General features: G+C 36.8%; 3 protein-coding genes across 4 annotated transcripts; 1 reads left to right on the forward strand and 2 right to left on the reverse strand.

The window, feature by feature from the left end:
* Positions 1 to 87: 87 nt before the first annotated feature.
* Positions 88 to 6,221, reverse strand: LOC125201859 (small G protein signaling modulator 1-like). 2 transcript variants are annotated; one of them, XM_048100141.1, is made up of 13 exons: positions 6,092 to 6,221; positions 5,811 to 5,860; positions 5,525 to 5,723; positions 4,944 to 5,042; positions 4,472 to 4,575; positions 3,434 to 4,221; positions 3,213 to 3,335; positions 3,036 to 3,124; positions 2,747 to 2,947; positions 2,165 to 2,563; positions 1,451 to 1,534; positions 579 to 812; positions 88 to 408 (listed from the first exon to the last, which is right to left on the reverse strand). In XM_048100141.1, the coding sequence occupies exons 3-12, from the start codon at positions 5,639 to 5,641 to the stop codon at positions 771 to 773; spliced, it is 2,046 nt and encodes a 681-aa protein (XP_047956098.1). In that variant the 5' UTR covers positions 5,642 to 5,723; positions 5,811 to 5,860; positions 6,092 to 6,221; the 3' UTR covers positions 88 to 408; positions 579 to 770. The 2 variants fall into 2 exon arrangements, with proteins under 2 accessions (XP_047956098.1, XP_047956096.1); XM_048100139.1 differs by having other exon boundaries at positions 5,513 to 5,723.
* A 3,505-nt stretch (positions 6,222 to 9,726) lies between these two features.
* LOC125205293 lies at positions 9,727 to 10,257 on the reverse strand. Its single transcript, XM_048104135.1, has one exon. The coding sequence runs from the start codon at positions 10,255 to 10,257 to the stop codon at positions 9,727 to 9,729; it is 531 nt and encodes a 176-aa protein (XP_047960092.1).
* A 979-nt stretch (positions 10,258 to 11,236) lies between these two features.
* On the forward strand, positions 11,237 to 14,746 carry LOC125206484 (protein NLP9-like). Its single transcript, XM_048105763.1, has 6 exons — positions 11,237 to 11,470; positions 11,891 to 12,670; positions 12,780 to 12,824; positions 12,895 to 13,470; positions 13,548 to 13,647; positions 13,780 to 14,746. Exons 2-6 carry the CDS (start codon positions 11,891 to 11,893, stop codon positions 14,628 to 14,630), a joined length of 2,352 nt encoding a protein of 783 aa, XP_047961720.1. The 5' UTR covers positions 11,237 to 11,470; the 3' UTR covers positions 14,631 to 14,746.
* Positions 14,747 to 15,830: the final 1,084 nt, after the last annotated feature.

The following is a 15,830-nucleotide window of genomic DNA, read 5'->3' on the forward strand; positions in this document are numbered from 1 at the left end:
AGTGCATGTCCATGTAAGTGGATGAGACACATCATAAATAAATAATTAAAAGAGTAATGGGCACCTTTCAATAGTTAGGCACAATAATTTACTCCAAATAAAAGTAGAATTAATAAAGAGTGGAAAACTTTCTACATGTAATTACTTCGTCTAAGAAAATGGACTACACATGATTCTATTAGTATATATATTTCTTTAATAACTGGGATAGTTTTGACATGATCAAAAATCAAAATTGAAGATATAAACCACTCTTTTCGAATATAAGCAACATTTTTTCCATTTCCAGTGTCTATTGTCCTAACCTGCATCACCATTTTGAGGAAACCTTTTTTCAAGTGTCTAATGTTCTAGCTTGCATCACTTCGTAGTCCTTCAACGGAAACAAAAACGAAGCCACCTATAGAGCTGAAACCGACAGTAAGCGTCAGCATGACTGAGATGGTGGTGAATGCAAATATCAATATTACTATGTTATAACGAGATCGTGCCAAAATCCAAATTCAGTCATCTTCATAAGGGAATGATAATACAGCAGATATAGAACACGTACGAACACAGATAAAAGATTACGATACCTTCAGAAAGATGGGGAATGCTCCTTGGAGGCACACAAACAGGCATGATTTTTATTTAATTTTTGTAGGCTAACAGTTCCTCCAAGGGTCTATGAAGAGAAATAGTTGCTACCCAAAACATTAATTCTCAAACATTCTGCAGGGACTCAAGGCTCCGAGGAAAAGTATCTCTAATGTATCGAAGATCAGAATTTAACTCTCATTCTGAGCTGCTGGACTCCTACTTTTGATAAGCTGTTTCAAGGAAGACGGAAAGATTAGCACGGTAGGGATGAGTGGAAGAACAGAAACAAGCTAAAGATGCTTGACACTTAAATTAAGCCTCTGACATAGTTAATCATGAGTGGTTTTATACATCAGAAGATATATCCATAGAAAATATATAGCTTTACAAATGAGGGAAGGCAAACATTAATGCTTCGAATTTGGAGGGGTATCTGCGCGATGCTGCAAAATCAGGACTCTAAGCCATTTTTGTCTCAACTTACCAGTGCTGAAATGCAGTTATTTAAAACAAAATAAATTGCAATAAACAAAAAAGAAGAGTACCAAGGTTGAATTTAGATTTAAGAGGTTGATTGTAGGATAGTTAATTCAAAGGACTCAATGTAAAAGTGAAGATCAAAATCCACCTACGTCATTTTTAAAAATGTCCAAAATGGGCAAGCTTAGAATGGGTCGATTTCAAAGAAAATCATTTTTCAAACAAAACCATAAAATTGATTTGCAACAGTGGTTCTAAAACCAGTCTCCATGTCCTTCCATACAAACACATCCTTTATGAACTCCAGGTTCCAGAAAACAAGATATAAGAAAACTGTGCAGATAGATGACAAAAATAGCACAGGCAACTAACTGGACCAAGTACCAACCTTGTAAAAGTACTTTTTCCGTAGTTTGATGGCAGTTTGTACACATCTCTTGATTCTGATCTTCAATATATTATCATTAAATATCTGTAAAATGTTTCAAGTAGGATGTGAGACAAGAGTGAGAACAGGATTCTGATTTTCAACATATAAATATATTATTCTTAAATATCTGCAAAATGTATCAAATAAGATGTGAAAATCAAGAAAAAGAACAGAGTCAACATGTGTAGAGACTGATTTGCCATATGCAAATATTCAATTAATACACGACCTATTGAAGCACCCTAAAAGTTATCAGCAAAAAATGAACCCTATTATGCCGAGGAGGGACAATCATATGGAAAAGGAAGGGTATTAAACAAGGAAACAAATGCTCTATGCATCTAGAAGAAAAGGAAACGAATGAGAAAATGCAGGCCACAAATTCTATATAAGGCCAACTGCAAAAAAAGAAATGGAAATTGACAGGGAAACAAATGCTTTCAACACCCAAAAGCAAAGGAAATGAATGAGAAAATGCAGAGGCATAAAACTATGTGTGAGGTCAGCCACGAATAATGTTACAATGCATTCTAGCTAAGCTTCCAAAAAAGCACTGTATCATCAATGAAGGCCTAAACCAGATATCACAAATTGTACTAATATGCCAAACAGATAAATATGAAGAGCTGGAAGAGGCATTATTACACAGACTAAAGAATTTAAGTCACGTGCCTTTATTAGATCATCAATTGAATGAGTTTCTCTGATTATTTTGTTACGGTTCATAACGAGAATAGCCGCTACACAGAAAACAGGCAGTTCATCATCACCATTTTTTGTTGATAAAAGGGTACGGATATGGAATTGTTCATTCCTCGACCAGAACGGCTTTCCCAACCCACAAAAAGGTGTGGTGGATCCAGATCCAATCCCTGTGTCGTCAGGCATGGGACACTCTGCTGTCCCATGTTTTTCTTGTATCCCAGCCTTCGGACCAACATTGTTACTATCAGAGCTATCTTCTCCTGATTCAGCCTCGGTTTCTTTAGGTAAGTGTATGGACAATACATCCAGGTGGTTGTCATCCAGAAGACAGGTCAGGGACAGATCAAAATCAGCAGCCCATATCATCTGAGAGGGAAAAACAACTAAGTGTGAGAAAATTAATTTGTGAGTTATCTCTTTCAGACATACTCTCTAATGTAACCATCCCACCTTATCTTTTGCAATAACAAAAAAAATATCACTGTCTCAACAGCATGTTCATGATCAGATGATACAAGATGGTAATGATGCAGAAATTTAGGCACAGACCTCCCACATACAAAGAGCTTCATTGAAGGATAACTCCCGGCGGAAGAGTACCAGCAGCATGCGGAAAGCAAAGTGAAGGCTTTCAGCACCTATGTGAGACAAGTGAGAAAAAATTTCCCTGTCTGTAAGTTCTAAAATATGCCAGAGTGCTTGCAACTGCTTCATGACACCGGTTGGCCCTTCCATTGTAAAGTTTTCACGCTGAAGAACATTGATATTTAGCAAACAAAAGGAGTAGAAATTCATAAAAGGCAAAGGTGAGTATAAGAAAATCTTGACATATATGTACCATTCTCCTTATGAGCATCTCAAAGCACCAAAAAGCATCGGCATCATCATCAAAAAGAACCACAAAAGGGGATAATAAATCACTCATCCCTGCAGATCAGAAATATTCTTATGTAAATGCTATGTCCATAACTAAAATGGATGATATGGTGAAATAAAAAAAGAAGTAACATGTGACCTTGGCAATATCCTGTTCCAGGATCAACCCATGCATAAACAGCAAGAATATCCGACATTCTAGCTAAATTTTTTGGGTCCTCATAAAACTCAAGATGGCTATCTGTTCTGACAACATCAACAACTGGGGGGAAGAAGTTTTATTTAGCCCCAGGAAATGATAACATAGGGTGGTTAACATAATTCAAAAAGGATAATGAAAATCAAAGTACTTTTTTTTACCTATTCGGTGCAGTGTCCAAAGCCATTCAGAGACTTTATCTCCATTAGCAGATCCTCCCTGGGCTGTGTTTACATATTTGGCAGGTATATCTGGTACATCTGATATCCTAATTTTGTGCTTTGGTCCTTTGCATTCCACATCATTTGACCGAGGCGACTCACGCGTGTCAGGGAGAATAGTTTCACCATTAGAATTAGTGTGTGGAGAGACATCATTAGATGACAAACTATTTAATTCCTCTATAAGATCTGCATTATTTTCAATCTGAAAACTGTGCATATGATCATCTTCATATCTCAATTTACGCCTAGTTGAGTTTGTGTGATCCGGAAACCTAACTGCATCACCGTCTTTGTTATTTTTGTCTTCAAACAAATTAGTAAAGGGTAAAGCTGGGAAGTCCAAATAACTTTCAGATCCATAATCGGAGTCATGTGGTCCATACGCATTTGGGGAACTGTAATTGCATGGATCAGGAGAAGGTGGATAACTAGAGGAATCATATGCTCCTCCCATGGTGCTTCTTCGGACAGATACAAGGTCACCATAATCATTAGAGTTTTCCTCCAAACATGTATCAAATTTATCTGTACAGCTTCCATCTAAAGCACAACTAACATCTTTGCTTTTCGAAATTCGTTCAGTTTGATCTTCAGCATCCCTTCTTTCTTCTTGAGAACTCAGCCTCATATCCATGACTTTAGACCCTACGACATAAGCCAAGGAACCAGTTCCTATGCTAGAGTGCATCACTTGACATTCCTTAACAAGGTCTCTGTAACGTTCTCTGCGAAAGGTTTGCGGTTAATTCAAAATGACTTCAGAAATGACTGGAAACAGAGATAGTACATCCTAAATTAGACTACAAGATAAAACTCTTTAAAACCTATTGAATGCAAGCAGTCAGTGCAGGACCTGAGCACTCAGCACAGAAGAATAAGACACATCAAAAGTGCTCGATTACTTTAAACTATAAAAGGAACAAAAGAGTGATGTCACTAGCTTAGCACTAAACTGGTGTTAAAAGTATTCATTACCTCCTAGCAGCTCTTAATTGCTTCCTATGTTCAGCAGTGCTGCTCAATGAATAACAACCCAAAAGAAATTCCCAGACTTCAGCTCGTATGGAGGGATCAACACCCTGACATTAAAGTACAAAGAGACACTTGATTACTTAATATATAGGTTTTGGGATGGACCACTGTAATCAATCTCACTAAAAGTGGCTATAGACATTTTTAGAGCTTATTTAGCCATAGATATAACAAGGCACTCCAAGAGTAAAAAGGTAAAAGAAAGCCAGGCCTGAAAATTCAGTGAAAGAAAACATTCATGGTAAGTTAAAAGAGATGGAAAAAAACTATAGAGAGCATAGTATTGGTATTTAAATTATTAATAGGAAAAACTACCCAATACAAAATTAGCCATGGGTCTACACTCTGGCAAGGATATCTATAATAAGACAGCAGAAATAGGAGATGGGAACCTGCAAAATCATATTTGACTTACCCCCAAAATGATTAGCTTCAGCACTTTCCGGAAACCAGAAATTTTTCCATTGCTGTCAAAGGTTGACTGCCACTTATCTGGCTTAAGCATCTTTCCTGCCTGTATAGTCCAAAAATCAAAAGAAAGGAAAAGTTGATTGTAAGAATAACACCAATCCCAATATATAATCCTAAACCTACAATACCAAAAAGATACACCCCATCAACATGTACCTGCTTGAGTCACAACATGATAGAACAATTGTGTTTTTGAAACTGCTTATGATCAAGTATATCTAGAACTTATCGGCCACTTAAAGTTACGAGATTTTCCAGGTTACCACCAGTAATAACTTAGCCAATGATCAACATGCAACATGATATAACTCATACAAACATGTACAATTTTCATCTCAATACATAACTGACAGAAGGAAAAGGATCATACAAAGCCTATACCAAAGATAAGATACAACAACTCATATATATTCGTCATGATCACCCTGCCCGAGTGTTCAGCATAATCATCCAGTCATTCAGATCAAGTAATAGCATTTCTTGCAACATGAAGAAAAGTGCTGAGATTCTTACAGTCGACACAACCTTTAATGGTGACTGATATAGACAAGGCTCCCCAATATCGCGCACAATCGAACTCACTCTCTGAAAACTCACTGGAGCTACGCATTTCCATTGCCTCTCGCCTGCGTCGAAAGACATCACCTAAACCCCACTCCCCTCTATTCTCACCTACAAAGTATTAACTCCTCAGCTTATCACTCTCCTCCAACCGTATCATCAACTGTTCATCAGCAATTCATTAATCACAATTTCCATGAAAACCATAAAAACATCACAAATAAGCACAAAAGCAGGAGATAATCCTTACATTATCACTCAATCGCAATTTTCGACTCGATCCTACCCGATCAGAAATAACTGCAATCGGACACAAAATCAGATCTAATTTCAACAACATATCCAATAAAATCAGCCACAAAACTGAAACATCACTGCAAACAATCTCAATAAGGTTTTAAAAAACCCTAAATCGCACTCCTTCACAGAAATGATCGTTTTAAGATGAATTGCAATCACAAAAAACGCAAATATTTTGGGGGAATGGATGCGAACACCTAAACCGGAGAAATGCAACAAAGAGAAATGCACCTGCTGAATGCGAAAATTGAAAAATCTCTGACTAACAGAGATTGAGGAATAGCGTTTACGACCTCAGGCGCCATTAACACGCAAAGATCGTTTCTTTTTTCTTTCTTTCTTTTCTTTTCTTCTCTTTCCTTTTTTTCCACTATTTTTCTAAATTAGTATATAATTTTATATATTAAATAATTTTATATATCAATCATTTGTAAGTAGAAAGTCTAAAATGTGGAATGCTATATTTTTAAATTTTTGCATACACAAAAGGTCAATTTGAAATGACATTCTATAATTTAAGTAAATAGATCTTAAATTATTGTTGTTTGTGTGATTCTATAAATTGAAATTTTTTATTACTTTGTCATATTTTATGCTAATAGAACACTCATATAAATATATAATTTTCGTCTCTTTGTTATAGAACTTGTTAACTGGTCCAAATAAATAAATACAACAAATTTCAAAGTGGCGATATAATATTTAGGGGATCTATTATTCATCAAAATAAGGGTAATTAGTTAGTATATATAAAATATTTCACCAATATTTCGAATTAATACAAAATCCAGAAATTGAATTGGGTGAATCAGATCGTGTGTTAAATTACTGGCTAATTAAAGCCATAACGTAAAGGTATATTGACACCTAATATCATGAAATTTTTTAAAAATTGGTTTTTCCCATGAACTTTGAAATTGACAAATAATATTACGAATTTTACCTCGAGTTTGTTATTTCTCACTAATGAAAAAATTACGGCAAATAATATCATGATACAATTTTTTTTTTTAATTTCTCGATAACAAATTCGAGAGTTCCAAGATTTTCAATCTTTAAGAATAGTTTTTATTGAAGTACACCCTCCAAATTTATTCTTCAGTCTATTAATATAGTTGAAATATTTTTATTGATAGAAAATAATATATTAACGGTAAAGTTTGTTATTGTACTTGAATATGATACACAGAAAACACAAAATATACTGTAATTATTTTGCATCAAATTAGCATGGGTTCAAATTTTGATTTACCTATTAGTGTAATTAATTTTAATTATACTGTCGAGTCTTTCTTTTTCTCACATAATGGGGTCAAGATTCTAAATTAATTGCTATTTGTCCTTCCAATGATAAATTGTCATTAAAGGATGAAAATAAGTGTTCGAAATCTCTTATCTTTATCTGCTTCAACAACAATATTAATTTTGTATAATTATTTCTTTCATTATTCGAATGTGACAACACCATATTTAAAATTTTGAAATGTTAAAAAATGGGCTATTAAATTTGGGCTTCACTCATATAATTTAATTTTATATAACAATAGTATTGGGTCATTTAGTGGATGTTGGGCCCAATAATACGGTTTATGGAAAAATTGAGGTAAAATAAAAATTTAATCGCAAACTCCATATTTAAGTGGAAGCTCTAACATCAAATATATTTTAAAATATTATTATCTATAATAATTAAATTTAATGTAGAATTAGTTATATTTTATATATAGCCTGACTGTTAAGTAGAGTTGCAAAAAATTGACATAATTGCAAATTTGGTTTAGAAAAATAATCGGGATAGAATATAGTGTGAAATAAACGGTTTGAAAAATTTTGCAATTTTTTTTAAAAATAATATCGTATTTTTAAAATTGTATTTTGAGCATCTACGACTTACCGTAGAAATATCTTCGGACTTACCATAGAAATATCTTCAGATTTGACTTTAGAAATATTCTTCAAAATATACATATTGCAAGTCATTTTCAACTCACGTAGAAAAACTTTAAATATTGGTTTTATTGGTATTATTACGACACTTAGTGTGTGTAGTACGATTTGTATTATTATAGTCTTAAACTAATTAAACTTTGATTAAGATGTGTGAGGTTGTTAGGATGAAACAAAAGATATTTTGAGATATTTTTCGCATATAGTTATCAAAATATGTAAATAGAATTTACATGCCCTACAATTTTATGTAAAATGGTCAATCGAAAACTTTTATCAAAATCGAACGAGCTCAAGCCGTGCCGACGTCGATGAGGAATGTTCAGAGCCTTTGTCCTAGCGGCAAGAAGCTTAGACATCAATGTATGAGGTGCCGAGTTGAAGCTCTCTTGACATCAATTGTAATTTTCTCATTTTTTAGGAATTAATTTAAAAAAAAACTAGTTTATTTATTTAATGACTAGGAAAATTGTATAAACTTATTGAAGACAACAACTTGTTGATTATAATATTAGATGCCAATTATTTGTTCCACATATTGCAACATTAATTCCAGATGCATGCATTACATAAAGTTGATTATTTAATTAAATAATTTCTTCTTTTCCCAAAGAGATAAATATACAATATCCAAAAAAATTAAGACCCATAATTATAGAAACATTATTAGTAGTATTTTTATACGATAGTGATATATTGCATAGGTGGATTGTATGGCTCCATCAGCTTGCATAAGAATCTATGACTTAGGTAATAATTTATTAGTGATAGTGAATTGTCATATATGAATCCTACACTAGTTAAGCTTTTAATAATTAGTAAATGGCCTTTTATAATTATTAAATGGCGTCACGTATGAATTTAATATATAGAATAATGGTGTCACACACTCAAAGAATGGTTATATATGAGTTGCAATCACACTAGTATTTTATTTGTTTTTATATTGGGTCATTGTGTGCAATTTATTTAGCATGGTTTTGTCATCATGTGTGATTGTGTGAATGACTAAACTTATCCATAACACACACTCATATGGAGTAGTATAATTATTATAGGTAATTTTAACAAAGCCCAAGATATTTGGAATGATTGTGGTTGCAATAACATCGACATTTTATGTCGTGGATTTATCACATAGTAAACTATTGATATTGTTGTCTTTTTTTGGTAGCGTACTAAGCTATTGATGTATGTATAATTATTTGACTTAGTCAGTAGCATAAATAATAACATGTCAAAACAAATATTATATGACAAAAAAGTACTATCATTCTATTTTAAGTGTTGATTAAATAGCACCGATTTATCTGAATAATTAAGGTGATTTTGTATCACATCAGTTTTAGTTTTGGCCATTATGAGGTAATTACAAAAACAAAAAATTACTAGTATTAATTTTATATCTCAGTTCCAAAACTATTGGACTAATCAAGTCAATAAAAATGGTAGCATAGCCAAGACTTCACTTAACAATGTTAATTCTTAAATTAAAACTAAATTAATTTACAAGAATCTAATAAATCTTTAGAAATCACATTTTGTTTATATATATTCTTGATAAATAGCAATAGCATAGATATAAAAATGAAGACATATGGTTTAATTAGGGGTGGGGAGTTATACCGAAATATCAGAATACCGGACTTACCGTACCGAAAAAGTACTGAAAATACCGATTTTTCGGTATACCGTAGTTTTTCACTATTCCCAACGCGCTTGAAGCACACCGAATCCTCACTCCACGTCCTTCCGTGCAGACTCCTGCTTTGCCGCAAAAACTCTCTCCTTGCACCCGTTGGGCAGGAGATCATCTTCAAGAAAACTGGCCAACTCGGGTAAATGCCGTTGGCTAAGTAGTACCCCATATGATGTTGTCATCCGTTGGCAGTGAAGCTGATAACCGGACCGTTGCCATTTCATTGCTCGGTGAAGAGACTGGACGAGTTCAGCACATTGATGTCGTTGTTAGACCCCGCCACGCCAAAGTGAGCATGCCAATTCCAAAGACTGTGTTCAATGATTGCTTCAAGGATCATCGTCGGGTGGGTACCTTTATACCCACTAGTGAATTGGCCTCTCCACGCTGCAAGACAATTCTCCCAGTGCATACAATCAATACTCCCTAACATTCCAGGAAAGCCGTGCACCGTTTCGTGCATCCGCAGCAGGTTTTGGTAGTCTTGGGCATTCGGCTTGCGCAAATAATCGAAGGCGTCAATAATGCCCGCACAAAATTTTACCAAACACTCCCGGCCAGTTATATCCCCGATGTGAAGATACTCGTCGAACATGTCCGCCATAGTGCCGTATGCTAACTGACGAAGCGCAACCGTGCACTTCGTCAGCAGGGATGGACCCTTTCTGTGGGGCGCATCTTCCCGCTGCTGGAAGTACTCGTCGCGCGCCTCCAACGCGTGAACAATCTGGAGAAACAGCTCTCGCCGCATCCTGAACCGCGGCGAAAAACCGGCGCGCCCCACCGGGGATGTTCGGCGAAGTAGTCCTCGAACAGACGTTGATGAGCTAGGACATGCTCTCGACGGACGGATGTCCGTCGGCGGATGGGCCTCGGGACCTGCTCTTGGGCCTGCTGTTCGGCTTGCTCTTGCTCTTGTATTGCACGAATACCGACGAGAATCTGGTTCCCGTAAGCAAACATTGCACGTTGCATAGACCGACCAATATCTTCCCCGGAAAACATTTTGGAAAAGTGAGTGAAAGAGATATTGCAATGGAGAGAGAGTTGAGAGAGATGTGTGAAAAATGAGTGAAATTAAGGTATATTTATAGAATTGAAAAAAAAAAAAAAATTAAAAACGCGTTGATCGGGCGCGACCCTGCAATGGGCACCCGATCTCCTGCCCAATGGATGCGGCGCGACCGAATTCTCGGTCGTCCTCGGGCATGCGCGACCTCTGCAATAGATGCCCGATCATGCCTGAGCCCGATCTCGGCCGATCGGGCGTAAGATTGGGCATCCATTGTGGATGCTCTAAGTATGAACATGCTAGCCAAAATGACTGCTAATTTTCTAATACCAATAATTACAATAAAAATATACAATCAAAATTTGGTTTTTTTAGAAAAAATGTAATTTATTTATACATTTAATTAAAAAAATATAGACATATATATAGTATAGGGAACGTTCATAATATTATGATATTTGTGTATAATTTTTTAAATTTTTTTGAATTATAAAATATAATTAATGCATATTTTATCCAATAATTAACCTAACCTAGCAAATTGTCGACATCAATGCGCAAGCAAGACGCCACGTTGCCACATAATTCTTTAGCGCCTGATATTTTCTAAGTTTGAGCGCACTAAACAATTCTAATCACCTAATTAATAAAATGATAAAATAATTAATCATTCAGACATGACGTGACAGCTCAGCCCAAGATTCCTATCAGTGCAACGCGTGGTTGGAATCTAAAAACCCGCTGGATTCCAATTTCCAAGAATCGAGGAAAGATCCCGTCATTGCTGTGCGATAGCGACTGCAAATCTGACTTTGCGAGCTCGAGCACTTTCCCAATTGTTAAATCCAAACCCAGATCAATCAAACAGGGATGAATCTCCAAGCAGAGAGAATCAGCCATTAATGCACTCCACATATTCGACAAAAAGTCTTCTCCAGCTCCTCGTTTTACTGTACGTTTTGATTTCAATTGTTTTATTCTCTCTCATTGATTTGCAATATTTATACTCCGAAGGAATATTCTCGTTGTTTGTTTCGTTTTTGTATTTCTGCAAATAGTTTAAAATCGAAGAAGATCAGTTATTTGATAGAGAGTTAGAGAGTCATTTCTTGTATTAGATCAGATCAAAATGAGCATGTATTTGTAAATTGGGTAAAATCCACCAATTTGAGTTGATATTAGTTGAAGGTATGAGCTTTTTGATACATAGCAGATTGATTGAAAAATTAGGGCTAGAAATTGGGGGAAATGGATGGGAGATTTTAATCTGTAGTAAATATGATTTATTAGGATAATAGAGCTAGAAATTGGGGGAAATTGCTTAGAAATCTTTGCTTTATATACTAAGCTTCCATTTGTTGGGTACTTATAGATGGAAGGTACCGTTGCACTGGATTCCGACTACTTCTCGAGCTGCATTGTCGAGCTGATGAACTATGAGGAACACGATGAATGGTCAATCAGCTTTAGTAACTTATCAGATCATATGTTTCCCTCCACGAATTTATCACCCTTCGATGAAGTGAACTCGATGGAAGGAGGCTACGATGACAAGGTGTCGTTTGAAGGTGGTGCGATGGCGTTGCAAGAGATGGACAAGGATGGCATCAGTGATCCGAACGGGAAGATGAATAAGTGCTCGAAGAAACGTGACGTGGAGAGAAGTGTGATATCAAGGCCTCTTAGGCCATCTCTGGATGAGAAGCTGCTGAAGGCGTTGCATCTCTGCATACGTTCGTTCGGAGAGGGTGCTCTGGCCCAGGTGTGGGTCCCACTGAAGAATGGCGACGAGTGCGTCCTGACCACGGCTGGACAGCCGTATTTACACGACGGGCGGCTGTGTGAGTATCGTGAGATTTCCAGACTGTTTTCTTTTGCTGCTGAGCCCGAAGCGAGCACTCTTCTTGGGCTTCCCGGCCGTGTCTTCACCTCAAAGGCTCCGGAGTGGACTTCGAACCTGATGTACTACAATAAAGCTGAGTACTTGAGGGTGCAGCACGCGGTTCATCACAAAGTTCGTGGATCTATCGCTTTACCTGTGTTTGAGGGTGATTCAGATGAAAGATCTTGTTGTGCTGTTCTTGAAATCGTAACTACTGAGGAGAAATCTAGTTTTGATTCGGAGATGGAACATGTATCTCGTGCTTTACAGGTTCGTTCTGTTCCCCTTTGAGAGAATTGCATTCGTTTAACTAAAATTCTACTGTATATTAGTAAGAACTATAGAGAGATAACTCCTTAATCCTCTGTTTTCGTAATAGGCCGTGGATTTAAGCAGCCGACAGTCGTCACGCCTTTCTCCGCAGGTATCAATTGATCGAAGTATAATGTCATAATCTCGATTCACTTCATGAATACAATGTTTTATCTCTGCAGAGTCTCTCGAGTAATCAAAGGGCGGCATTGGCCGAAATCAAGGACATCTTGTATGCCGTTTGTCGTTCTCATCGCTTGCCACTCGCCTTAACATGGATCCCTAATGAGACAGCTCAAGTACTTTTCCTTGAGGAATCTACCTGCTACTCGACCGACGAGCGTATGGAGGGATTCGTGCACACTTGCACGAATCACTTCCTCGAAGAAGGGAAAGGTCTAGTTGGAAAAGCTCTCAAATCGAACAGACCCTTTTTCTACCCCGATGTGAAGGAGTTTCATGTAAGTGAATATCCGCTAGTTCATCACGCTCGAAAACTAGGCCTGAGTGCTGCTGTTGCTATCAGGCTAAGAAGTAGTTACACCGGTGAAGACGACTATGTTGTAGAGTTCTTTCTTCCGGTAGACACAAAAGGGGATAACGAGCAGCTTCTCTTGGTTAGAAGCCTGTTGGCTAATGTTGAGACAATCTGCACTAGTCTAAGTAAAGTTTCAGAATTCGTCGAGGAAACGAAGACTGAGCAGACGGTTATAAACGATGTGTTACACTTACACTCCACCAAAAGATATTCTAAACAGGTAATTGCCATCAAGTCTTTGGTCTGCAGAGTTCCTTTCAATGATAATGTGATTGAATTGTTTCGTTTCTTGTCTAGGCAGAGAAGAAACGAAATACGAGTGAGAAGAACATTAGCTTGAATGTTCTTCAGAAGTACTTCTCCGGAAACCTTAAAGATGCTGCAAGTAGCCTTGGTGGTGAGTGATTGTTTTTTCTTTTTGTGATATCATTGTTGCATAACCGAAACATGTAGAGAAATTGTTGAATACTCGTTTCATATTTGGAAGTCTTGATGAGGCCTTACTTGATTTCGTCCTAAATCTTTGTAGTGTGTCCTACAACTCTCAAAAGGATATGCAGGCAACATGGAATCGCTCGATGGCCTTTCCGCAAAATAAAAAAGGTCGATCGGTCTTTGAAGAAGATACAAGGCATGCTTGAATCTGTTCCAGGTGTAAATCTCGACTGTGGTAGAAATCTTTTGCTGAGCGGTCGATGTAGTTTGTCTGCACAATCAGATGCCGTTGTCGAAACCACAGCAGCCCATGTAGTCATTGATGTGGAAAGGGAAGAAGAATGTCTTCTAGATACGGAAGATGTATCGAACCGCGGTGTTGGCGATGGATCCAAGTTGGCTGCATTAGACATGAGTACATCATGGCCGGATAGTTTGAACACGATGCCTTGGTTGACTCCATCAGTGGATCCTCATCCACACGATCCATTCCTTCCCCAAGCTGGGAACAGTGGATGGAAAGCATGCTCCGGTAATGAGATTGACAAGAAGCAGGCATCGTCTGACGTGACTGACTCGCCATACATCTCTGAATCTGTACCAATGATGAACGTCAGTTCATCAAGCTCTGGTAGTCTTGATGAAACTACAAATGTGAGGAGAGATTCTGCCATAATCACTGTGAAAGCTACGGACGGAGAAAACACGGTGAGGTTCAAGTTTGAGGCATCGGCAGGGTGCTTTGAACTGTACACAGAGGTGGCGAAGAGGTTTGAACTTGGAACAGGGGAGTTCCAGCTCAGGTATCTTGACGACGACGAGGAATGGGTGCTGCTGGTAACTGATTCGGATCTGGTTGAATGTGTCGAGGTGTTGGAGTTGCTTCAGACTCGTACGGTGAAGTTTCGGGTAAGTCGAGTCGAGGAAGTAAGGTGCAAAAAATAGTTTCTCGACAGACAGAGGGCTGCTCATGTCTATATGTTTACTTCATTATATGTGAATATCTTGACTGTTCCCTTAATATAAAATACAACTAATTCAGAAGTAGCCGTGTTTGAGTTTGAGATTATCCAACATCTATAATACATAGTCCATAATACGGTATATATTCACGTTTTCACAAGGCATTCACAATATAATTGAAAAAGAAGGACACAAGGCTGTTACTCCAATAAAAAGTGTGAGGCACACCACAAATGAAAACCATCACCAAATATAAGTGACAATAATCTAATAGTCAACAAGACCAAGACATAAATGCAAAACATAGGATCTTGTTCTACAAAACACAACAACAAAATTAATTCAAATTGTCAAACTTTCTCAGTATGCAAATTCGACACTCTGTTGGAAATTTTAATTTGCAATTTTTGGTGTGAAGAGGTAGAGGAAAACATATTAATAAGTAAGACTAGAATTGGAGATGATGTCTCAAACAAATGGAACATATCCACATTCTCTACAATCATATAAATATATCAATCAAAGAATATGGAATCAATTGAATCTTACCAGTGTGAATTTGAAGAAATGTTTGATGCACAATGATTCCTTCTTCACCTCCTCGCTCTTTGGAAGCATCTCAAACTCAAACACAAATCCTTTCCCCTTTTACTTTCTTCGTCTTCAGCCTCTTCATCTTTAGCTTCAACTTCAGCTTCACCATCTTTAGCTTCAACTTCCGCTTCTTCTTCGACTTCATCTTTAGCTTCAACTTCAGCTTCTTCATCTTTAGCTTCAACTTCAGCTTCTTCATCTTTAGCTTCTCCATCTTTAGCTTTAAATTCAGCTTCATCTTCAACTTCATCTTTAGCTTCTTCTACTTCAGCTTCATCACGAAAATGTTGTGTATTATAAATATAATCTCGCTGAGAGGAAAAGTAGCGTTCAATTAACCATTTTGGGATAAGTGTGTGCAACTTAGACTTGCAAGTTTGCAATTAAACCAAAACATTACAAGTTCATATCTATTTGACTTTAACTAAAATTTTAATTCTTACATTTTTTTGGCCTTTCCAACCACAGCACAAAAAATCTGCATATTTGTTTTTTCATAATCACAATCCTAAAAATCATTGCCAGCCAAATGAGTCATAGATGATAATCAGACCAAGAATTTACATAAAAAATCATTATCCAAAAGTA

This window comes from Salvia hispanica, chromosome 1 (genome assembly GCF_023119035.1).
Source record: "Salvia hispanica cultivar TCC Black 2014 chromosome 1, UniMelb_Shisp_WGS_1.0, whole genome shotgun sequence".
Classification (NCBI taxonomy): Eukaryota; Viridiplantae; Streptophyta; class Magnoliopsida; order Lamiales; family Lamiaceae; genus Salvia; species Salvia hispanica.

Bases quoted from the DNA above. Each gene is read 5' to 3' on its own strand.
- LOC125201859 (XM_048100139.1), bottom strand. From the start codon at position 5,641: ATGTCTTTCGACGCAGGCGAGAGGCAATGGAAATGCGTAGCTCCAGTG. The intron at 3,336-3,433 runs GTAAAAAAAAGT...TCTTCCCCCCAG, and splicing joins TTGGACACTGCACCGAATAG to TTGTTGATGTTGTCAGAACA. The intron at 3,125-3,212 runs GTCACATGTTAC...TCTGATCTGCAG, and splicing joins TGGAACAGGATATTGCCAAG to GGATGAGTGATTTATTATCC.
- LOC125206484 (XM_048105763.1), top strand. From the start codon at position 11,891: ATGGAAGGTACCGTTGCACTGGATTCCGACTACTTCTCGAGCTGCATT. The intron at 12,825-12,894 runs GTATCAATTGAT...TTATCTCTGCAG, and splicing joins CGTCACGCCTTTCTCCGCAG to AGTCTCTCGAGTAATCAAAG. The intron at 13,471-13,547 runs GTAATTGCCATC...TTTCTTGTCTAG, and splicing joins CCAAAAGATATTCTAAACAG to GCAGAGAAGAAACGAAATAC.
- LOC125205293 (XM_048104135.1), bottom strand. From the start codon at position 10,257: ATGCGGCGAGAGCTGTTTCTCCAGATTGTTCACGCGTTGGAGGCGCGC.